This window comes from Silene latifolia, chromosome 11 (assembly GCF_048544455.1).
Source record: "Silene latifolia isolate original U9 population chromosome 11, ASM4854445v1, whole genome shotgun sequence".
NCBI classification, from domain to species: domain Eukaryota; kingdom Viridiplantae; phylum Streptophyta; class Magnoliopsida; order Caryophyllales; family Caryophyllaceae; genus Silene; species Silene latifolia.
Window position 1 is genome coordinate 9,689,141 of NC_133536.1, and position 23,102 is coordinate 9,712,242.

General features: G+C 36.2%; 3 protein-coding genes across 3 annotated transcripts; all 3 read right to left on the reverse strand.

Moving 5' to 3' along the window:
- Positions 1 to 3,424: 3,424 nt before the first annotated feature.
- LOC141612886 (FBD-associated F-box protein At4g13985-like) lies at positions 3,425 to 4,684 on the reverse strand. Its single transcript, XM_074431633.1, has one exon. The coding sequence runs from the start codon at positions 4,682 to 4,684 to the stop codon at positions 3,425 to 3,427; it is 1,260 nt and encodes a 419-aa protein (XP_074287734.1).
- A 5,926-nt stretch (positions 4,685 to 10,610) lies between these two features.
- LOC141612887 (FBD-associated F-box protein At5g60610-like) lies at positions 10,611 to 11,864 on the reverse strand. Its single transcript, XM_074431634.1, has one exon. It carries the CDS (start codon positions 11,862 to 11,864, stop codon positions 10,611 to 10,613), a length of 1,254 nt encoding a protein of 417 aa, XP_074287735.1.
- Positions 11,865 to 21,478: 9,614 nt separating this feature from the next.
- On the reverse strand, positions 21,479 to 22,534 carry LOC141612888 (putative F-box/FBD/LRR-repeat protein At5g25850). Its single transcript, XM_074431636.1, has one exon. It carries the CDS (start codon positions 22,532 to 22,534, stop codon positions 21,479 to 21,481), a length of 1,056 nt encoding a protein of 351 aa, XP_074287737.1.
- Positions 22,535 to 23,102: the final 568 nt, after the last annotated feature.

Genomic DNA, 23,102 nt, shown 5'->3' on the forward strand with positions numbered 1-23,102 from the left:
TGAAGACAACCCGACATCGACTGGGTGTTGATAAGACAAATGTTGAGGCATGATTGGGGAGGATTGAAGGGGTTTGCGAGTATGGCCCGCAGGTTGGAGACGGTTGCCTGAGGCGAGACGAGGCGATGTTCTTGGGTGAAGGTGTTGTTGTTGATTGGAATTTCTGGTAGAGTGAGGGTTGGGGGTTGGAAGTAGGCGCGGAAGCGCATCCAGGGGAAAAAGCAGGACTCGAAGGGGTGTTCGGGTTGGGCAGGGGTGCGGGTTGAAAAGGGGATTTGGCGGGAGATAAGAGGATGGGATGGTTAGGGTTAGGTATTCGTTTTGAGGAGAAGGGGAGGACGGGGGAGAGTGAGGGTTCATTTTCTTGTGGGGGATTTTCAGTGGTCTTTTTTTTGAAAAGGGAGGAGGGTAAAAAGGGGTTGGCAGGGGAGTGGGAAAATAAAGAGGAGAGGGGGGGTAATCTAAAAAGCTGGTCTAGAAAGATTTTTGGATTGGGAAAAGATGGGTTGGAACTAGAGTCAGGTAAAGAAGTTTCACAAAGGGGGGAATTAATTAAAGTAGTGGGGATAAAGGGAGGCAGAGGTGGGGTAGAGGGAAGCATACCTTGGACTTTGAAAGGAACTATACTCCAGTTTTCAGAGGAGGACAAAGCAATGTCACTGTCAGAGGTAGGGCCATCAGAAGATGTCACATGGGTATTGACTTTGTCAACAGTTGTCGGAGTCGTCTTTTCCGCAACCCCAGAACACAAGCCTTTGCAAAACCCGTGACATATTTGACAGTAAATTTGTTTCTCCGCCAATTTAATCTCCTGCCGGAAGTTGCCTAGCCAAACAGATTCTGGGATAGGTTTCGACTGGTCTAAGTGAACGGAAATTCGAGCGAATCTTGCGTTGTTTCTGTAAAGACCATTTGGGTCATGCTTGATAAAAATCCCAATGGAATTTCCAATAGCCTTAAGAACATCGACACGGTGATACTCGATTGGTAGTTCAGGTAAAATAAGCCACGTGGGAATGGAGGTGATAGAGGCAGTAGAGGGTTGAAAGTTAGGTGTCCATGGTTGAACATGTAAATAGTTACCTTGGACGAACCACGGCCCGTTTTCCTTAATACGGGTAAGATCCGAAGCAGACTCGATTCTACACGAGTAGAAACCTTTTCCCAGTCCAATTAAATGAACGTTGCTCTTGCAGCTCCACAAGCTTTTGACAGAAGTAGCGAGATGACCGGAATCGATTGATTTCCCGGTTAACTTTATAATTAGGGAATTTTCCCATTTTGATCGGATGGATAGAAGAACCTGAGCAGGTAAATCAATGGCGGGCTCTCGCCTGGTGGTAGATTTGCCAGGAGCCGGCGAAAAGATCGGGAATTTTGTGGTGGTAGCGGTTTTTAAATGGGGATTCTGGTTGATGGTAGTGGCTTGGGGGTTGAGAATGGAATTAGTAAGGGCGGATTTGTAGGAGGTTGGAATGGTGGGGGTTGGATTATGGGTTAGGTTAGGTGATTGAGTGTTAGGTGGGGAGATCGGCGATGCGGTGTTAGGGATCGGTTTTGGTTGAAGCTGAGGGCCAAAGTGCGTGAGGCATCCCGGAGAACGACTCGAGCTGGTGGCACCGGAGGGGGAGGCGGCAAAGGAAAGGGCAGGGGTATGTGGTGGTCCGGTGAAGAAGGGGGTTTTTTATTGGGATCACTCATTTTTGTTTTATGTGTTTATTTCTCTAGAAAACCTCTCATTCTCTCTCACTATACTATTCGTTAATTTGTAGATTGAGTTCTAGTACTTTACTTACCTTAATATTCTCCATCTAACTTATGGCGTTAAGGACTTAAGGACAAAAGTCTCAAATGAAATTACGAGGACAGAGAGGTCTCGTAAATTTGTTGCGGTAAGGCCGTAACTACAAAATAGCTCAAGCTAACGACATCGAAGTTTCGAATGGCTTTTACAAATTTTGGATCAAGGGGTGTGTTGGAGTTAGTGCTCCAAAATTTGTGTTAGTAGTTTCTAATAATTTGGAAATAGTTGGTTAATGGGTCAATTTAACATGTGTTTTATTGACTAAGTAGTGTTAATAGTGGGTAGTTACCATATTTTTAGTAGTCAGTTTTCAGCATTAAGTTAAGGATTTGTAAGCCTATATAAAGGCTATGAGTTTATATAATTAACTGTAAAACTTCTCCCTTTTCTCTCAATTATATTCCCCCTTAGAAATTCCACATGTTGAGTTATTGTGATCCAATTATTAGTCAAATGATTGTTTCCTACAATTTAGTTAGTGGTTAACGAGATTCCTAATAATGTGATTGTGAATTAGTGGACTACCTAGTTATTAGGATTAAGGGTAGTGTATTCTGTGAGTGGTAGATCATGGTTTATTGGTTAGCTCTATATCGTCTATTTAAGGACGTCTATTGTATTATGTTTAATTGAGTTCGTTTACAAGCAAAATGTCTTCATATGTTTCACTCGAAAAGCTACTGTATTGCAATGCAATAGAAAACGTTCTAACTAGGGCCTAATATACAGGCTTACAAACTAAATTACCAAACTCTACGTAAACATGTTAGACGTGGGATATACTCATATACATGCCTACCTACATAATAACTTACCATTCCACTCACTTAATATCCATATACCATATTATTAGGATCCATACTAACCACTAACTAGAAAGTAGGAAACTAACTTAGACTAATATTTTGGATCATAAATCCAACATGGTACACACTACACGAGATCAACTAATTGACAAAATTTAGGCTCGTTAATCATCAAGTGTAGGATATTGATGATACAAGTACATAGTCGACGAGCCCATATGTTGATGATAGGCCAGCAACAAGGGACGATCATCATATCAGCTAACGTAATATAATCAAAACCTAAGGTGTCGATTGAGGGTGGGACGATCCAATAATCATAATTGTCGTATGGTATGTTGAGTTGTTTGATTTTGAAACTTGAAACTATTGGTTGTAGCTAGTTTTAAATATATTGTACAACCAAAAGTAAGCAAATGACCTGAATGCCATTAGCTATATGCCATTAGCTACATAGTCTAAATAGCCAACTTGTAAAGATCAGATAACTTAGAAACATAGAAAAAAACTAAATTTATCTTAATATGAATAGCATTAATTAAGCTATATGCCAATAGCTAAATATAATGTCTTGATTTAGCTAGCCTTAAAAAAAAAATTAAAACGACGAATATGTTTAGATCGCTAAGTTACATAACCCAAAACTTCGAAAACAAATTCTTGTTTATAACTGTTCGGGAAGTGATGACATACCACACCTTTATTATAACTTAAAACGGTTATAAGTAAAACTAATTGAACCTTAAAAAAAAACTTACTAAAATGGATTTCTACTTCTGATTCTTGGAGTATTCTTGAAGACTTACAAGGAGCATTAGGCCCATCTCAGTCTAGCTTCTTGCTTATTAAAAGCTCCTAAGAATTCGATTTGACAACGCGAAGAATCCTCTGCAAACTCTATTACTCCTTGTTGAAATTGAGCTTTGGACTTATCATCACTATACGATTGATTTGCAAAGAGAACGAGCTTCTCCAAAACCGGTGCACTTCCTAGCAACCATGTCACAAGATCCAACGTTCGTTGGTTAAATCGAATAACAGTCATACGCAACTCCAAGTGCTTCACATGTTCGACTAGCCCAAATTTAGCTTCAGGTTCCCAAATAAAATCATAAAAATTTGTTCCATAAAATTGTAATACTAGATTCTCTAAATTGGGACAATGCAACATTTTTTGTTCAAATATTGCTTTAAATATTTCGTAACCCAAATGTAATGTAAGATGAGTCCAACTAGGGAAGATCATCTTGGTAGTACTATTGTAGAGTCTCGTAGTTGAACGACCACCGAGGTCAAGCGCCTTGACGTTAGGAATCAAATCGAACATCCGCATTGACAAAAAGCTACCACTAAAGTACAAGTACTCCAATGTTGGTGCATCAATAATAATCTCAATAAAATCACGAGGACCCCTAGCGAGAAAATGAGATATACGTAAACGCTTTAAATTCTTACTCGTTATTGACGGGCCTTTGTTACTCGTTGGAGTAGTTTCAATACGGAAGAACAAGTCTTCGATTGATGGGCAACAACTTAATAGCCATTCCAATATTCCATAATCAACCACACCTAGTTTAAGTTTTTTTAGATTCGGAAGAATTATTGGATGCGAAACGAATTGATCGAACTCTTCAAAATAAATATAATCCAAGTTAAGTGATACCAACGAATGAATTTGAAAAATGCTTGGTGGGAACACCTTGTCACCATAGAAACAACAAGTTGATCTAATCTCGACGTGTTGGAAGTTACGAGCACGTAGTCGACGAGTCCATGAGTGTAAGATAGCCCTTATGGAAGGTTCTTCAAAAAGGGTCTCGTGAAGATGAATACGAAAAGTGTTGGTAGAGGGTGCGGTGAATATGGTAAAGAGGTTATCAAGGATGTTCCAAAACTCGGAAAAATTGTTCTCAACAGGTTCGGAAAGATCGATGAAGAAAGTAGAGTCGGAAATAGTAAAGTTGGTGCGTTGAGGAAATTTTAGGAGGAAGATAATTATATTAAGGATGTCATAAGGTAAAGAGATCGATCTATGATGTTGTAAGATTGATTGGTCATTAGGGTTTTGTTCCATTGTTGATCAATGTCGTAGCTTAAACTTCAGGATCCTCTGGATAGTAACGGCTTGGTCATTAGGGTTTATGGTAAGCTTGGAGAGCTATGTGCTAATCCCCTATTTACTAAATGAATAGGTGAACTAACAAATTTTTCCCTCCAAAAAGCATCTTTGTAAATAAGGAAGCTATTGATAATTTAATTGTATTTACTAATAAATTTACTGATAAATGTAATTAATAATTAAAAAATATAATTTCATTATATAATTATATTCATTAAAGTTAATCTTTTCTTCAAATTATATAATTTTCACTAAACACTAAACTATAATATTTTATTTAAAGTAGAAATAATATAAAATTTTAAACTATCAAATCTTTTATTAATGCTATTATTTGAGAATTACTTGACTCATACTATTCATGCTATGTATAAAAAAAATATAAATCGTTTTGATTACCTTTATAACAAAAAAAAAATTGAGAGAATTTATAAATTGGAATCACTAGCTTTGTGGTATAAAAAATACTTCTTAAAAAATACAATAACGAGAAAAATGACGTGAAATATGATACCACTATTATTTCACAGTTCAATTTCACTCAGTTTTTCTGGTTACAGTTCAATTTTTTTTTCTCATATCAAAATATAATGACGTGAAATATGAAAAATTAATGAGGTGTTAATTTAGCATGATTAAGTAATACAAAACTAAAAACTCTAAAAATACCGCGCATTCATTGTGCGGGATCTAAACTAGTTAGTATTGATCAAATAACATATTGTTAGGAATAATGGGCCAAACTAAGTATGGGTTGGGTTTGGGTTAGAGGCACTCATATAAAGCTCGGTAAAACTTAGTTTGGTAAAATTGTGGTTTGTTCAATTCGAGAATTACGAGGTCAGCTCGTAATTAAGTCTTCAATTCGAGAATTACGAGGTCAGCTCGTATACTCGATCCTAAGAGTTCGACTTGACATTGTGATGTAGCCTCAACACACTCAAATAAAGTTTGGTAAAATTGTGGTTTGTTCAAGTAATTAAAATAATTAAAAATTATATTATCAATAATCAAAAATTACACTAACTAAAGACATCCTTAAGTGGAATCGAACATGGAAAACTTGACAAAAAGATAAACAAAAGTTACAATTCTATCAAATATCTAGGTCCGTTTATATGCTCCTAAGAATTCGACTTGACATCGGGAGGTAGCCTTGACACACTCATATAAAGCTCGGTAAAACTTATTTTTGGCCAAGTTTATATGATTACTAAGAGGGCCACATGCCAATAGAATGAGCTTCTCCAAAACCTTAGCACTTCTTAGCAACAATGTCACTAGATTCAACATTTCATTGCCAAATTGATCGACAATCGTACTCGTTTGCAACTCTATGCACTTCACATGCTCAACGGGCACAAATACAGCTTCTTGATTCCAAACCATCTTGTCGAGGTTAATAAGACGTAACACAAAAACCTCTAATTTTGGACAATGTACCATTAAACCTATTGCTTCAATTACTAGAGGCCAACACCAAGATACTTGAAGATGTGTCAAATTAGCGAAGATAATTGTCTTCTTTGGACCACGGCTGACCCTCGTATTATATGCTTCGAGTTCAAGTGACTTGACGACGTTTGAGACCGAATCTAACATTTGCATTGATAATATGGAACTCGAAGAATAATTCAATTCATCCAATATTGGAGCATCGATGATAACATCAACCATCGACACCCCTTCAAGTCTCATATATAATCGTTTTAATTTCTTGCTTGTAAGTGATACCGAATGCTTCTCAGGTTCATTAACAGACAAGGACAAGTCTTCGAGTGACGGGCAACAACTTAATAGCCGTCTCAAACATTCATAGTTAATCCAATGTAGACTAAGTTTCTTGAGGTTTGGAAGAATAATGGAATGAGTAGTACTTGAAGCAATCCGATGACACATGTTCAATTCAAGTGATACCAATGAATGCATTCGAAAAATGTTTAGTGGATACACGCGATCATCAGATCGATCGCGACGAGAGTCATTGGCCGCAAAGTGTTTGATTTTATAAGCACGTAATCGGCGAGCCCATATGTCGATGATAGGCCAGCAACGAGGTTCGTCATAGTGATCAGGATGAAGATCGAGACAAAATGTGTTAATAAAGGGTGGGATTAATACGTTGAAGAGGTTATCAAGGGCGGTCCAAAACTCGTAAATATCGTAGGTAGGTTCGCTTATTTGTTTGATACTGAAATTAGTACTGGAAACAGTAAAGACGACTTCGCGGGGAAGGCCAACGCGGGAGATAATTTCTAAGAAGATGTCATCGGGAAGTGAAATCAATCTATGGTAGTATCTATTAACGGTCAGAACGGCTTCGCTTGACAATGGATCATCTTCGAGAGACGGGTTCCGTCTATGGTGGTGTTTATTATCGGCTTGAATGGCTTTGCTTGATATCGAATTAGTTTGAGAAGAAAGAAGTTGTTCCTTTAATTGAACGCTAGGTTTTTGTCCCATTGTTGAATGTCTAAGCTTATAATTGATAGACTATAAATAAGAGAAGAGAGTGAAATATAGGAAGAAAATTATCGTAAACTGACTCAAATAATAACATTATATCGATAGTCTATTTATAGGCTTAAGTTAAAGACTACCCTAATTGATGAACTACATGAAGAAGCGGGAGTGACCCCACGTATCCACTAATGCAAACTAAATGCAGTTAACTTGATTATTAAGCAAATGCTATTTATTAGCCATATTGTTAGTCATACCACTACCTAAACAATAGGAAACGATCTTTGACTAGTTTTGGATCTCACATAATCTAACAATAACGAACGGCAGTGTATTTAAGGTTTACGGTATGCTAGGAGATTGAGACAATCTTACAATTCATCTCCCGTAGGATCACAAATTACGTAAACTCACAAGTTTAAAACTAATTAATGAATTATACGGTTTATATATCTATGTAAAAAAATTCTCATATTTATAACGGAAAAAAAGTGATTGTTGTATACTCGGAATAAAGTGATAGACTAAAAATGAGAGAAGAATTAAATATATAGAGACGTTTTACTGGTGAACGAACTCAATTAATAATGACATAAGATAGGCCTATTTATAGGCATACATCAACTAAGAAACTCTACTTAGAAAAACTAAAGACACTACCTCTAAGCATAGAAGTTAGAACCCACGTCTCTTGTGCATAACTACATGATCCTATTTTGGATCACAATAGTCACATTATTAGGAAACCGACTAACCACTAACTAATAATTAGGAAACTAATATTTGACTAATATTTTGGATCACAATAATTCAACATAAAATACTTTATTTTGTTGTAAACCGGGGCGTCCATATAAGGAGGGATCGAACCCCTGATCTCATGGTTAATGCATGAGATGAGCAACTACCAAACCAAATCCATTTATTTTGAATAAAGTACTTAAAAAGGTGATAAAGTATTAAATGATGCAAATATCTGACATCACTTTAAATTATACGGAGTACAAGTGTACAACTATACTCGATATTATTAGCACAACTCTTTTTTTCCAACTTAATTTCAGTTCGATATAATTGATTTATTTAAGTTTGGTCAGGATTATAAGTTCAATCCATGTTGGGTGAGATTTATAAGTATAGTTCAATTTAGTCTATTTTCATTCTTTACTTTAAGACAATTTAGTTCTGTTTAAGTCCTATATGTAAGTTTGATTTAACCTAAGCTAGATAGTTCATTTTTGAAAAACTAGATCAAGGTTTGATCAAAATTATAGATTTGAGACGGTTCTTCACATCTTTGATTTAAGTTAAATATGTCTTTAACTTCATTAATCATTTCAAGTTCTTTAACTTAACCACCCAATATTCGAGATATAGGTCTATTTCGAACAAATATCCCATTGACTAGACGTCTAGGTTCTCTTTTAGTCAAATATACTCATAGAATCAAACTCGTCCCTTGATCTCACAAATCACGAGTTCGATCCTCACCTCTTTCTAACATTATACTAATCCTATTAAGAAGCAGAAACAGAAACGTATTACCCTAAAAATTAATGTTCCCAAATTTTAACCCTAACAATTAAAAGAATGAAGTCTTCAATTCGAGAATTAAGAGGTCAGCTCGTATACTCCTAAGAGTTCGACTTGACATCGTGATGTAGCCTCAACACACTCAAATAAAGTCTGGTAAAATTGAGGTTTGTTCAAGTAATTATGATAAGTATGACCGCCACGAAGAGTGAGCTTCATTCTCCAAAACCTTAGCACTTCTTAACAACAATGTCACTAGATCCACCATTTCTTTGCCAAAGTGATCGATAATCGTACTCGTATACAAATCGATGCGCTTCACATGCTCAACGGGCACAAATACAGTTTCTTGATTCCAAACCATCTCGTCAAAGATAATAAGACGTAATACAAAAACCTCTAATTTTGGACAACGTAGCATTAACCCTATTGCTTCAATTATCAGAGGCAAACACCCAATTAATTCAAGACGAGTCAAATTAGGGAAGATCATTGTCTTCTTTGGACCACGGCTGATTGTTGTCGCATATGCTTCGAGTTTGAGTGACTTGACGGCCTGTGAGACCGAATCTAACATTTGCATTGATAATGTGGAAATCGTAGAATAATTTAATTCGTCCAATATTGGAGCATCGATGATAACATCAACAATGGACAATCCGTCAAGGCTTATACATAATCGCTTTAATTTCTTGCTTGTAAGTGATTCCCAATGCGTCTTAGACTCGTTAATGGACACGGATAAGTTTTCAAGTGATGGGCAACAACGTAATAGCCGTCTCAAACAATCATAGTTAATCCAAGATAGACGAAGTTTCTTGAGATTTGGAAGAATAATGGAATGAGAATCAATCCGATGACACATGTTCAAGTCAAGCGATACCAACGAATGCATTCGAAAAATGCTAAGTGGGTACACGTGTTCATAAGAACTATTGCGAGAAAACTTAGTAGCCGTGAAGTGTTGGATGTTACAACTTACAAGCACGTAATTGACGAGCCCATGCGTCGATGATAGGCCAGCAACGAGGTTCTCTATAGTGAGCAATGTTAAGATCAAGACAAAAGGTGTCGACAATGGGTGGGATTAATACGGTGAAGAGGTTATTGAGGGCGGTCCAAAACGCGTAAAGATCGTAGGTAGGTGCGCTTGTTTGTTTGATACTGAAATTAGTAGTGGAAAAGGTAATTACCACTTCACGAGGAAGGCCAACGCGGGAGATAATTTCGAAGATGATGTCCTCGGGAAGTGAGATCAATCTATGGCGGTAAACAGCCAAAACGCTAGTTTTTTGTCCCATTGCTGAATATCTAAGCTTATAATTGGATCCACCTCAAAAAAAAAAAAAAAAGCTTATAATTGGAGATCAATATAGAACGGCAGAGTATTTAAGGTTTATTGTAGGCTAGGAGAATGAGTAGAATTAGGATTTAATATTAATTTATTTAAAATTATGAAAGATTCTCAATGCAAGTATGAACCTACTTTTACCATAATACAAATTCTAGGATAAAACATTACACTCTGATTTATTGTTATCAATAAAAGAGTAGTTTTTGTATAAATAAATTGATTGTTCTATACTGTGTGACCGTCTCATAAATTAATTTTTGTTTGATTGGATGGATGGGAAGAGCAATAGATTATTATCGTAGTAACGTTGTAGAGATAATTGTAATCTTCATTGTAATTTTAATTTACTAGTCTTGTATAGGGAGAGTCACGGCCGACGACAATAGGGAAAAAAACACAACAATGTAAGTCAAAAGCAAAAAAAAACACCATAATAATTTTAATTTAATTTTAAGAAAAATGAAATATCAAGCACCACAACTTTTTCTTTGCTGATTAGCCAACTTAATTCAAAGTTAGGTAACTTTGACCTTAAGAAAAATGAGCGACTTCAGTAGGCCACTTATATGCTCCTAAGAGTTCGAGTTGACATCGTGACGTAGCCTCGACACACTCAGCTAAAGTTTGGTGAAATTGAGGTATGGCCAAGTACCTCTGATTCTTAAGAGGGCCGTATCCGAAGAGAGTGAGCTTCTCCAAAACCTTGGCACTTCTTAGCAACAATGTCACTATATTCACAATATTTTCGCTAAATATATCGACAATTGTATTCATATACAAGTTTATGTGCTTCACATGCTCAACGGGTCCAAATACAGCTTCTTGATCCCAAACCATCTTCTTAATGCTATCAGTTGTATCCATATATATCACAAAAACTTCTAATTTGGGACAATCTAACATTAAACCTATTGCTTTAAATAGTTCAGGCGAACACGTAACTAATTTTAGATCAGTTAAATTAGGGTAGGTTATAGTATTCCTAGGATTACATTCAAGCCTTGCCCAACTTCCATGGAGTTCAAGCGACCTGACTTTCGAGATCGATTCGAAAGTCCGCACTGATACTATGGGATACCAATAAATAATCAATTCCTCCAATATTGGAGTATCGATGACAACATCAACGATTGAAAACCCTTTCAGAATTATACATAATCGCTTTAATTTCTTGCTTGTGAGCGATACCAAATGCTTCATAGACTCGTTAATAGACGAGGACAAATCTTCAAGTGACGGGCAACAACTTAATAGTTGTCTCAAACATTCATAGTTAACATAACGTAGACGAAGTTTCTTGAGGTTTGGAAGAATAATGGAATAAGGAGCCCTTGACGTGATTCGAGAACACAAACTCAAGTCAAGCGATATCAACGAATGCATTCGGAAAATGCTTAGTGGGTACACGTGTTCATGAGGTCGATAGCGAAAAGCCTTATAAGCCCTGAAGTGTTGGATGTTACAAGCACTTAATCGACGAGCCCATGCATCAATGATAGGCCAGCAACGAGGTTCGTCATAGTGATCAGTGTGAAGATTGAAACTAAAGGTGTCGATAAATGGTGGGATGAATACGGTGAAAAGGTTATCGAGGGTGGTCCAAAGCTCGTAAATATTATAGTTAGGTGCAACTGTTTGTTCGATAGTGAAATTAGAAGCGGAAACAGTGATGACGACTTTACGAGGAAGGCCAACGCGGGAGATAATTTCGAAGATGATGTCGTCGGGAAGCGAGCTCCATCTATGGTGGTATCTATTAATAGTCGGAACGTCTTCGCTTGACATTGGATTGTCTTCAAGGAGCGAGTTATTAACGGTTTCGCACAACATTGGATTGTCTTCGGGGAACGGGCTCTGTCTATTGTTGTGATTATTAATGACCGGAGCCGCTTCGTTTGACATTGGATTTGTTTGAGAAGAAACAAGTAGTTTCTTTGATTGAACCTAGGTTTTTGCCGATTGGTAAGGTACCGGCAGGCAGGATATTTAAGGTTTATGGTGTTAGGAATATTAGGATTTGGTATTAGGTTATTTAAGATTTATGGTGGCCATACCAAACTAATCAATTACTATATATTTCACGCGAAAGTGGCAATTTGCCCCCTTAACTTTGTTCAATGGTGAAATTAGGCCCCTTAACTTTCAATTGTAGCAATCAAGCCCCATAAATCTAACAAAAAGTGAAATTCAACCCCAATTTTTATTAATGGTGGTGTCTATTATTAGTTGTATAATATAAATATAAAATGAATTTTTGTTGAAATTTAAGTGAAAAATAAAAATTGGGGTTGAATTTAACTTTTTGTTAAAGTTATGGGGCTTGATTGCTACAATTGAAAGTTAAGGGGCCTAATTTCACCATTGAACAAAGTTAAGGGGGTAAATTGCCACTTTTAAAACTAATCAATTATATATCTAAGTAAACAAATTCTTATATTTTTTACAAAAAAAAAAAAAAAAAAAAACGGGTGATTGTTGTATACTCCGAATAAAGTACTTAAAAGGCGATAGTGTTAAATGATGCAAATATCCGATATGACTTTAAATTATACGGAGTACAACTAAATAACTAATACTCAATATTATTAGCACAACTCGCTTTTTACAATTAATTTCAGTTTGATAAATTGATTTATTTCAGTTTGGGTCCGGATTAGAAGTTCAATTCACGCAGGTGAGAATTCAGTCTATTTTCGTTCTCCTCTTCAAGACAACTTAATTCCGAATAAAGTCCTATAGAGAAGTTTGGTTTAACCCGAATAATTTATGTCAAGAAAAAAATAACGTTATTGCTCTTTTAAGGACAAAATTTACTGTTTCATATGCATTTTGTCCTTACGTTTCCATAAATTGCCCTTTTACTCGAACTATTTTTTTAACTCTGCTTTAAAAAAAATATTGTTATTATATTATTATATCCACTAAAGGTGTAATATAACCGTTTAGTAATTATTGTAGTTATCAAGTTTAGTTTAAAAAATAATATTAGTAAAATATGGCTTTCACATCCTATTTAAAATCAGTACAATTTTATTTATGTAACTGAATAAGAATATTCTATTAATACGTCTAATCCAATTGAAAAATATTATCCCTTTTAAATGAGTTTGAATTATATATTTATTACTCCGTATATGAAATTAAACAATATGGCCAAATTTTAGATATGACATAATGAAACCCAATTATAGAGTAGTTTTTATTTAGGCGGAAAAATAGTGGAGATCTCTTATTCTTTTAATATCTTTTACTTAATTGTAAACATTTCTTTAAAAATTAAGTGTTTGAAAAAAAATCAATTTTTAGTAGTTTAGGTGTTTTAAGGACTACTATATTTATTAAGTTTAGGGATATTATTAATATTTATAAAAAGTGATGGATATCAACGTAGAATTCGAAAAAAAAAATGAAGGGTACCACTTAGTGGTATGGAATTTAAAATTTTCTTGAACAATGATCACAAAATCAGTGATTTGACATTTAGTAACAAAGCTTGTATGGTTAGAGGATTAATCAAGCTAGGTAATTTTCATGTAAAGATCTTTTCTTTCACGGGTACGTTAAGTTGTAGTGAATTTAACCATAAAAATAACGGAATTGGTAAAAAAAAACAGTAATCGATTACTGTTTCTAACGTAATAGTATTAATAGCGGATATCGTGAAAGTAATCACATTAACCGTGATAGTAGTAAATATGTCTGATACTTTATTGATAAATTTACCTTCATCAAATTTGGAAGATTTATTACTCGTTATTATCGGGCCTTTGTTACTCGTTGGAGTAGTTTCAATACGGAAGGACAAGTCCTCGATTAATGGGCAACAACTTAATTCCAATATTCCATAATCAACCACACCTAGTTTTACCTTCATCAAATTTGGAAGATTTATTGGATGCGAAACGAATTGATCGAACTCGTGAAAATAAATATAATCCAAGTTAAGGGATACCAACGAATGAATTTGAAAAATGCTTGGTGAGAACACCTTTTCACCATGGAGACAACGAGTACCATATTATTTAAACTCGACGTGTTGGAAATTACGAGCACGTAGTCGACGACCCCATGAATGTAAGATAGGCCTTATTATACAAGGTTCTTCAAAAAGGGTCTCGTGAAGATGAATACGAAAAGTGTTGGTAGAGGGTGTGGTGAATATGGTGAAAAGTTTATCAAGGATTTTCCAAAATTCGGTAACATTGTACGGATGGTGCGCTGAGGAAAGATCGATGGAGAAAGTAGAGTCGTTTTCAGGAAGTTTTGAGAGGGAGATAATTTCATTAATGATGTCACAAGGTAGATAGGTCGATCTATGATTTTGGACGATTGATTTGTCATTAGGGTTTTGTTCCATTGTTGATGATTGTCACGATCATTGATCTATGATTTTGGACGGCATGGTCAATTGGTCATTAGGGTTTAATGGAGAGCTACGTGCTAAATATTGATAAAATAACAGGGGCTATATGGGCTCAAGCCCAATGTAAACAAACGTTTGATAAAAACGTTTTAGTTATAACCTGATTCAATGACCTCTTAGTAGAACAAGTGGTAATAGTGGATCGGTGATGATGTTTTCGATCAGGAGGTCGTAGGATCGAGTCTTACATTTTTTTTTTGGAAAGAAGGAACATAGATAAATAAAACCATAAAGAGTTAGATTACATCAAGGAGGCGGGTCGGGGGAGAGAGGCGCGCAGGCCAAAACAAAGTCAGTAGCACAAAGTTCAACAACAAAAGGAGGGGCAAGTGCCCACTCAAAACAGCCTAGTGCGGGGCTAATGTCATGGATGGAGTGGTGAGCAAGAGCATCCGCCACACGGTTGGCCGTTCTCTTCTCAAACACCAGCTTCAAATGGGGAGAGTCATGCAAGAGAGCCCTACACTCAAAAATAATATTAGCAAAGGGGCCACACGGATCATTAGGCCGGAGGATAGAGCTAACGGCATCAAGACAATCAGAGGCGACCAAAACATTGTTCCCAAGGACACTAGCACGTAAAATCCCATCTCGGATGGCTCGGACCTCACAGAGGAAAGGACAAGTACCAGGGAACCGGGTAGACCAACCAAGGACCCAAGACCCATGACAATCTCTAATGACACACCCCAAACTGGCTAAACAAGAAGAGGGAGAGAGGGCTGCGTCAACGTTGGCTTTAAGCCAACCAAGCGGCGGAAGGGCCCAGCTAACAGGATAGCTAAAGGCATCAAGAGGAATGGTACTGGTACAGGGGGCGGCAGGGGTGCGGGAATTGGCAAGGGTCCAGGCAGAGGATTGAGAGATGATGGAAGAGTTGAAGGAAGGGGAGACCAGAGAGGAAGGTGGGGAAAAGGTCAGGTCGCAGCGCCTTAGCCAAAAGCGCCAGATAGAAAAGGTGAAGAGGGTGTTCCAGCTAGGGGAAAGAGAAGTGCAGTTCTCGAAAATCCAATGGTGAAGGGTAGATGAAAAGAAAGAAGGAGGAACATTAAGAGAGGTCCAGGTATCCAAAGCAAGGCTGCAATCGCGAAGGACATGAAGGGAGGTCTCAGGGATGGAAGGACTGTGACACAGAGAACAAGACGGGCTCAGAAGGATATTTCTAGCGAAGAGGGAGACTTTGTGAGGTAGTTTGTTCCACCAAACAAGCCAAATGAAGACTTTTATCTTAGGTTGGGTGTGGAGGTCCCAAAGCCAAGACAGATCGGGAGGGAGAGAGCTGAGAGGATGAGTGGTGGAGATGAGAGGACCAGAAAGGGACAGATAGGTTTCACTAGTAGAGAATTTGCCTTTGGGGGCAAGGGAGGTGGTGAGGAGATCCGGCCTAGGAGAGGAGGGAATGGGGAGGGAAAGAATATTAAGGGCAATGTGATCGGGGAGGTCAAAGTCAAGGGAGTCAAGAGACCAACATCCGTTAGAGATGATGGAGCTCAGTTTTGCAGTGGAAGAAGAGAAGCTTAAGGGTCCCGAGATAATGGCTCTGAGAGGGCCGGGGCATAACCAAGGGTCGTCCCACAGCCCAATGGAAGAACCATCACCAATGGACCAAGAAAGGTGATTTTTGAGGAGGTTCCACCCAATGCCCACATTTTTCCAAATGTGTGAGTTGTAGGAGAAGGAACGAGGGGAGGGAGTGAGATATTTACTATGGAGAGCTTTGGCAGCGAGGGAGGATTTATCAAGAAGGATCTTCCAGCTTAACTTAGTATAGAGGGTGTCGTTCATAGGTTTGGCGGCTTTGATGCCAAGGCCTCCCAGAGATAGGGGACGGGTGACAAGATCCCAGTTGGCAAGATGTAATTTCTTAGAAGACTGACTGGACCAGAGGAAACTTCAGGTGATTTTGTCAATGTTGTTAAGGATGGAGGTGGGGAGGCGGATGCATTGCATTGCATGGCAAGGGATAGCATTGAGAGTAGATTTAATGAGGCAAATTCTGCCAGCACGGGAAAGGAAACGGGATTTCCAAGTGGCTAACTTGGATTGGATGTTATCAATGATAAAGTCAAGGTCAGCCTTCTTTGTTTTTTTTTTCCAGGAGAGGAAAGCCAAGGTAGGTGCCAAGGTTGTTGGTTTTCTTAATGCCAAGAGCCTCTTCAAAGAGGGTGATATCAGAAGAAGGGGTGTGCCTGGAGAAGATGATTTTGCTCTTAAGGCAATTGATTTTTTTCCCCAAACTTTTTCTTTGTTTATTGTTTACCACTATCACTTTTAAAATTTACCTCTTTTCTTATGACCATTAATTATGCGATGGATAGTCAAAATAGGTGTCGGAGTTGGTTTGTTAGATTCTAATAATCTTTTTAATCGAGTCTACATTAGCATTCTTTATTTTCCCCCCCTTTTTTTGATGTTTACAACTACTACTATTTAAATACTCCTTTGTTTATACGAGTACTCCTCCTTCTCAATTATTTGTTGATTATTTACGACTATCACTATTTAAAGTACTTTGTATTTTGTACTCTCAGTCTCAATCATATATTTAGCTCTTTTAATTTTTGTATGGTATTATTTAATCGAATTTATAAATAATGAAGACATAGGGAGTATATGTTTAATTATAAGATGAGTATCCGAAATATTTGTCGTAATTGGTTAGCTAGATTATAATAGAAAGGTTTATAATATATTTACCATAAAAAATAAAATGGTTCATGATATTAAAGGTCATGGTTCAATACTTTCTAAGTGCTCTTTTCAACAAAATGTCTAACTTTTTCCCCTCTTTTCCCATCCGTACGATTTCTCCGATTTTTATACAGGCAAACATTTTTTTATTAGCCCACTATAGATTTAATTCCTGGATCCACGCCTGTAAAATAATCAAATAATTAGGAATAACGGGCCAAACTAAGTATGGATCGGGTTTGGGTTAGAAGCCTTGTGACTCGTTTAGTCGTTTACATGTGACACCAACACGAATACAAATACGACACGATCTGATGTTTGTCAAATTTAATTGTATCGGCCTTTGGATATGTCGTATGAGCAAGGGTGAAGCGATGATTTTATTCCATGGTATTGTGAAACCAACATCCATGTTAATCGAATCTTATCAACCTCAACCAAATATGGACTTTAAATTTTGAAAAATTTAAAGGGTACTTACAAATTAATCCCCTACAAGGGTGGACTCTGTTAGTTAAACTTGGCTGAAATTATAAGGAGACTCAGGTTCAAGCCTTCTCAATAGGAATTTTATGCAGTATTTATGGTCTGAGTTTTATGTATTTTAGACCTTGATCATGTCACTCTCTTATGGCTTACCTGGTTTTCGTGGTTTGCAGGCTATCAGGTATACCCGAGGGTTACCCAGTACGTAACAAAGATAGCGGCTGCAGGCTCCCTGTTACCAAAAAAAATCGCTAAATAAATAGACAATGGTCAATAGAAATGGACAATTATTAAATATTCATATAATTATCACTCGTAAACATTTACGGCTAAACCTTGCCAAAGTTAGGAATATCCTTACATCAAACAAAATTGCGCCATTGTCGGGGATGTGCTTAGTTAGATGTAAGACATCAAACATTCGTTCACAGAATCACAGTATATTATTTTCTCCGTCTCACTCACTAGTCATCAATTGAATTCGCCATAAAGACTACTGAAATGTGAGAGAAAGCATTTTAATAATAGTATTGAACCACAAATTACGAACTTGCACATGAGCACTTACCGTTTTACTAGGTAAACATTGCTATAATTAAAAATGATAACTATTGACTAGGAGCATGGGAATAACAACCTAATAAATCGTCAAATATTAACAAATCAAAGCCTCTTTAGGTAAGACCAAAATGAATTTTGAAGTCGAAACAATTCTTGATACAAGTATTAATGTGGACTGGGAATTTGAGACAAACATAAGACCATCTTTATCCCCAGACTAAAGACGATTCATATATAAGATCTTAAAAATTATTTATAAAGTATACTATACAACCAGTTATATTAGTTGTATAGATCAAAACCTAAGGTTTATAATGCATTACTTGATTTTAGACTTACAAATTAGAGTTTTATTTGAAAGAATTGAGCACCACTACAAAAATATTGAACTTACAAAATTATGATGAATTTCAAAAATTAAAGTTACAAACTTTAACCCTAAAAAGTAAAAGTTTCGAGAATTAGGTGGTCAGCTCGTATTCTCCCAAGAGTTCGACTTGACATTGCGATGTAGCCTCAACACACTCAAATAAAGTTTGGTAAAATTGCGGTTTGTTCAAGTAATTATAATAAGTACGATGGCCACAAAGAGTGAGCTTCTCCAAAACCTTGGCACTTCTTAGCAACAATGTTACTAGATTCAACATTTCTTCGCCAAATTGATTGACAAAAATACCCATATGCAACTCGATGCGCTTCACATGCTCAACGGGCACAAATATAGCTTCTTGATTCCAAACCATCTTGTCAAGGTTATTAAGACGCAGGGGCGGAACTAGGCCTCTTTTACTAGGGCTATAGCCCTAGTCAATTTTGGAAGAAATAAAATTTAGTAAGCATAATAAGACAGTGTAATGCATTTGGTCTGGTGGTAAATCTTTAAGCCATTTAAAGAGTGAACTGTGTAGCTGGTCTGCGGTTCAATTCACATAACGTAGCAAACTTTTTAAGAGTTTTGGTTTACTTGTCACGTGGGCCTTTCATCACCTTTAATTCCAAGAACCTTGCATTTGTATTTGCATCACTTCCATTCATATATCACAAATTCTTGTTTCAGACGGACACTTTTGGTCTTATTTGTCAGACGGATAAAATGTTGCCATTTTTTAAGAAAATGTAACCAATTAATTCACAAAATGTTATGACTAGAGCTGTCATTTTTTACCTTGAAAATGATGTGAACAATAATGGTATATATATCATGTTTTGCCTTCATTTTTTTTTAATCAAATTCAGTAAATCTCATAAGAGAGATCATTAAAGACAAATTTTTTTGGTCATAGACAATTATATTAATCAAAAATGAAATATGGTAGGTTTATCATTATTAAACATTCTTATCTTTTTCTTTAAAACCATGCTTTTAAGATTGACATTAGTGTTACTCTTGTAGGATAAATTTGATTATTCAGTACCTTATTATCGAATAATAATTAATTAAACGGAAATTTCCCATGTTACCCCTTAATTTTGTCAGATTTGCCATGATAACCCTATTTTTAAGAATCTGTCTATGGTATCCTTAAGGTTCCATTTTTGTGTCTATGGTACCCCTAATATAACGGTTGTTAAATGGAGGTTAAGTTTGATGATGTGTCAATAAATTAGTAATTAAAAATTACAGAAATTTCCCGTGGTACCCCTTAATTTTGTCAGATTTCTCATGGTACCCATGCTTTTCATTTTCATTTCATATTTATTAATAATTTTTAATTACTAATTCATTGTCACATCATCAAAATTTAACGGTCGTTACATTAGGGGTACCATGGGCAAAAAAATGGAACTTCAAGGGTATCATAGGCAGATTCTTAAAAGCAGGGATACCATGATAAATCTGACAAAATTAAAGGGTACCATGGGAAATTTCCGTTAATTAAATAAAGAGAAAATTGTTGATTACAGGGTTATATAATTTTTTTTGAAAATTACAGCCATATTATCACTTTTCTTTGAAAATTGCACCACGATGACATTTCCGGTGAATTTTGTCAAAAAATGACCGATATACCCTTGCTTATTTGTTTGCTTACTTACCCAGATTTTTTTCACTTTACCTATCATTTACCTATTTCATTTCACCCTAAACCCCCCCATCTTCCTCACCCATATTCTCTTCAAATTTCCCCAAATCTTTCTCTAATTTCTAGTGTAATTAATCCCCATTATCACATAACGACTCCAGATCATGAGTGGCAAAGTTGTGCCATCGTCTGATAGTTCTATTTCGAAGAGTAACTATTCGTACACCCAATTTGTTGTTTTTCAATTGATTGAATTGAATTTTAGGGTTTATGTCTAAAATTAGTTTGGGGAAAATTGATGATGATCCCTAATTATTTTCAATTTGGGGAAAATTGATGATGAAGAATAATAATTAATTTAAGGTAAAAATGAAATAATAAAATTAGAATTCAATTAAATTAAATTGACTAGGGTAGAATTTGAATAAAGGGGGTGAATTAGATTACTGATATTGTTGAAGAAATGGAGAATTATAGAGAAGATGAGTTGTGAAATCTAATTTTGGGGATGAACAAGATGGCTATAAGGTTGAAGATAAGGGTATTTTGGTCTTAAAATATGAACTTAAGTCACAAAAATTCAAATTGGCATCAATTTCCCGCCGGAGTTACTGTTTGGATTGTAATTTATGATCAGAAGTAATATTATGGCTGTAATTTTCAAAAACAATTATGAGCATGTTTGGCCTCGATTCTCATAAATGAGTTTTTGTTTTTCAAGCTTAATTTTTCAAAAGTGTTTTTCAAAAGCAGAAACAACAAATAGTTGCTTCTATTTCTATGTGCAAAAATATGGATTTTTAGTTTTTGAGAATTTTTGTTTAACTTTTAGAAAACTATGTGTTTGGCCAAAAAGTGTTTTTGAGTCCAAAAACACTTTTAAAAACTAGGCCAAACACACACTATATAAGGCTGTAATTTTCAAAAGGTGATTTTTATAAGACTGTAATCAACAATTTTCTCTTAAATAAAGCCTTAATTATCAGTGGCGGAATCAGAATTTGAAATTAAATGGAGCGAAAGACTTTTAACGGGCGGAAGAGTAATGTTATATGATAAACTCAAAAAAAATTCTAAGATTCTGACTACAATTTCGAAATTTACATATAACTACGGCCTAAAGAAGCGGGTCCCCTTACTAGCCTCCTATAGCTCATTGTATTTCGGATATCCATTTTTTTTACTGCGACTTATATATTTAGCCCTAGTAGTAATTAATTCCTGGTTCCGCCCCTGTTAAGACGTAACACAATAACCTCTAATTTTGGAAAATGTACCATTGATATTGTGTCAATTACTAGATGCCAACTGCAAGATAATTGAATATATGTCAAATTAGGGAAGATAATTCTCTTCTTTGAACCACGGCTCACCCCTATATTATATACTTCGAGTTCAAGTGACTTGATGATGTTTGAGACCGAATCTAACATCTGCATTGATAATGTGGACATCGTAGAATAATTCAATTTATCCAATATTGGAGCATCGATGATAACATCAACAATGGACACCCCTTCAAGTCTCATACATAATCGCTTTAATTTCTTGCTTGTAAGTGATACCGAGTGCGTCTTAGACTCGTAAATGGACACGGACAAGTCTTCAAGTGATGGGCAACAACTCAATAGCCGTCTCAAACATTCATAGTTAATCCAAGATAGCTGAAGTTTCTTGAGGTTTGGAAGAATAATTGAATAACTAGTACTTGAAGCAATCCGATGACACATGTTCAAATCAAGCGACACCAACGAATGCATTCGAAAAATGCTAAGTGGGTACACGTGTTCATCAGAAATATTGCGAGAAAACTTAGTAGCCGTGAAGTGTTGGATGTTACAAGCACGTAATTGACGAGCCCATGCGTCGATGATTGGCCAGCAACGATGTTCGCTATAGTGAGCAATGTTAAGATCGAGACAAAATGTGTCGGTAATGGGCGGGACTAATACGGTGAAGAGGTTATCTAGGGCGGTCCAAAACTTGTTAAGATCGTAGGTAGGTGCGTGTGTTTGTTCGATGCTGAAATTAGTAGTGGAAACAGTAATGACCACCTCACGAGGAAGGCCAACGCGGGCGATAATTTCGAGGAATATGTCGTCGGGAAGCGAGATCCATCTATGGTGGTATCTATTAATGGCCGGAACGTTCAATAATGGATCATCTTTAAGGAGCGAGCTATTAACGGCCGTAACAGCTTCACTCAACATTGAATCGTCTTCAGGAAGTGAGCTCCGTCTATGGTGTTGTTTATCGGCTTCGCTAGACATTGGCTTTGTTGAATGTCTAAGCTTATAATTGGAGATTGATAAGGAACGGCTATGGTGGTGTTTACCGGCTTCGCTCCGTCTAGGGTGGTATTTAAGGTTTATTAGGATTTGGTATTAGGTTATTTTAAGATTTATGGTTTTTATAATTTATTCCAAACATTGGTAGGTTTTTATTGCAAACATTGGTAGGATACAATAATTAGGTTAGAATATACGGAGTATAAAAGATAATTGTATGTTAAACAATAATAATCTAGTCTCTCAATAAACTTATCGAGAGACCGTCTACCTACTCAAGTTTTAGTGTATGAATTATACTCTTGTATATCTATGTAAACAAATTCTTATATTTATTTTACTTTTATCAGATGCTATATTACCCTATCGAACAATTAGGAACTTAATAAAGAGACACGTGTCACGACTCACGACTCATGAGCTGACTTCTCTTGCCATCCGCAACACTAGTTTCTTATTCCACTGTCGTCGTTACTGATTACAGTTTGTTGGGGACAAAATCGAGGAAATTATACTAACCAATAACTCCTATTATTATCATAGTACCTCA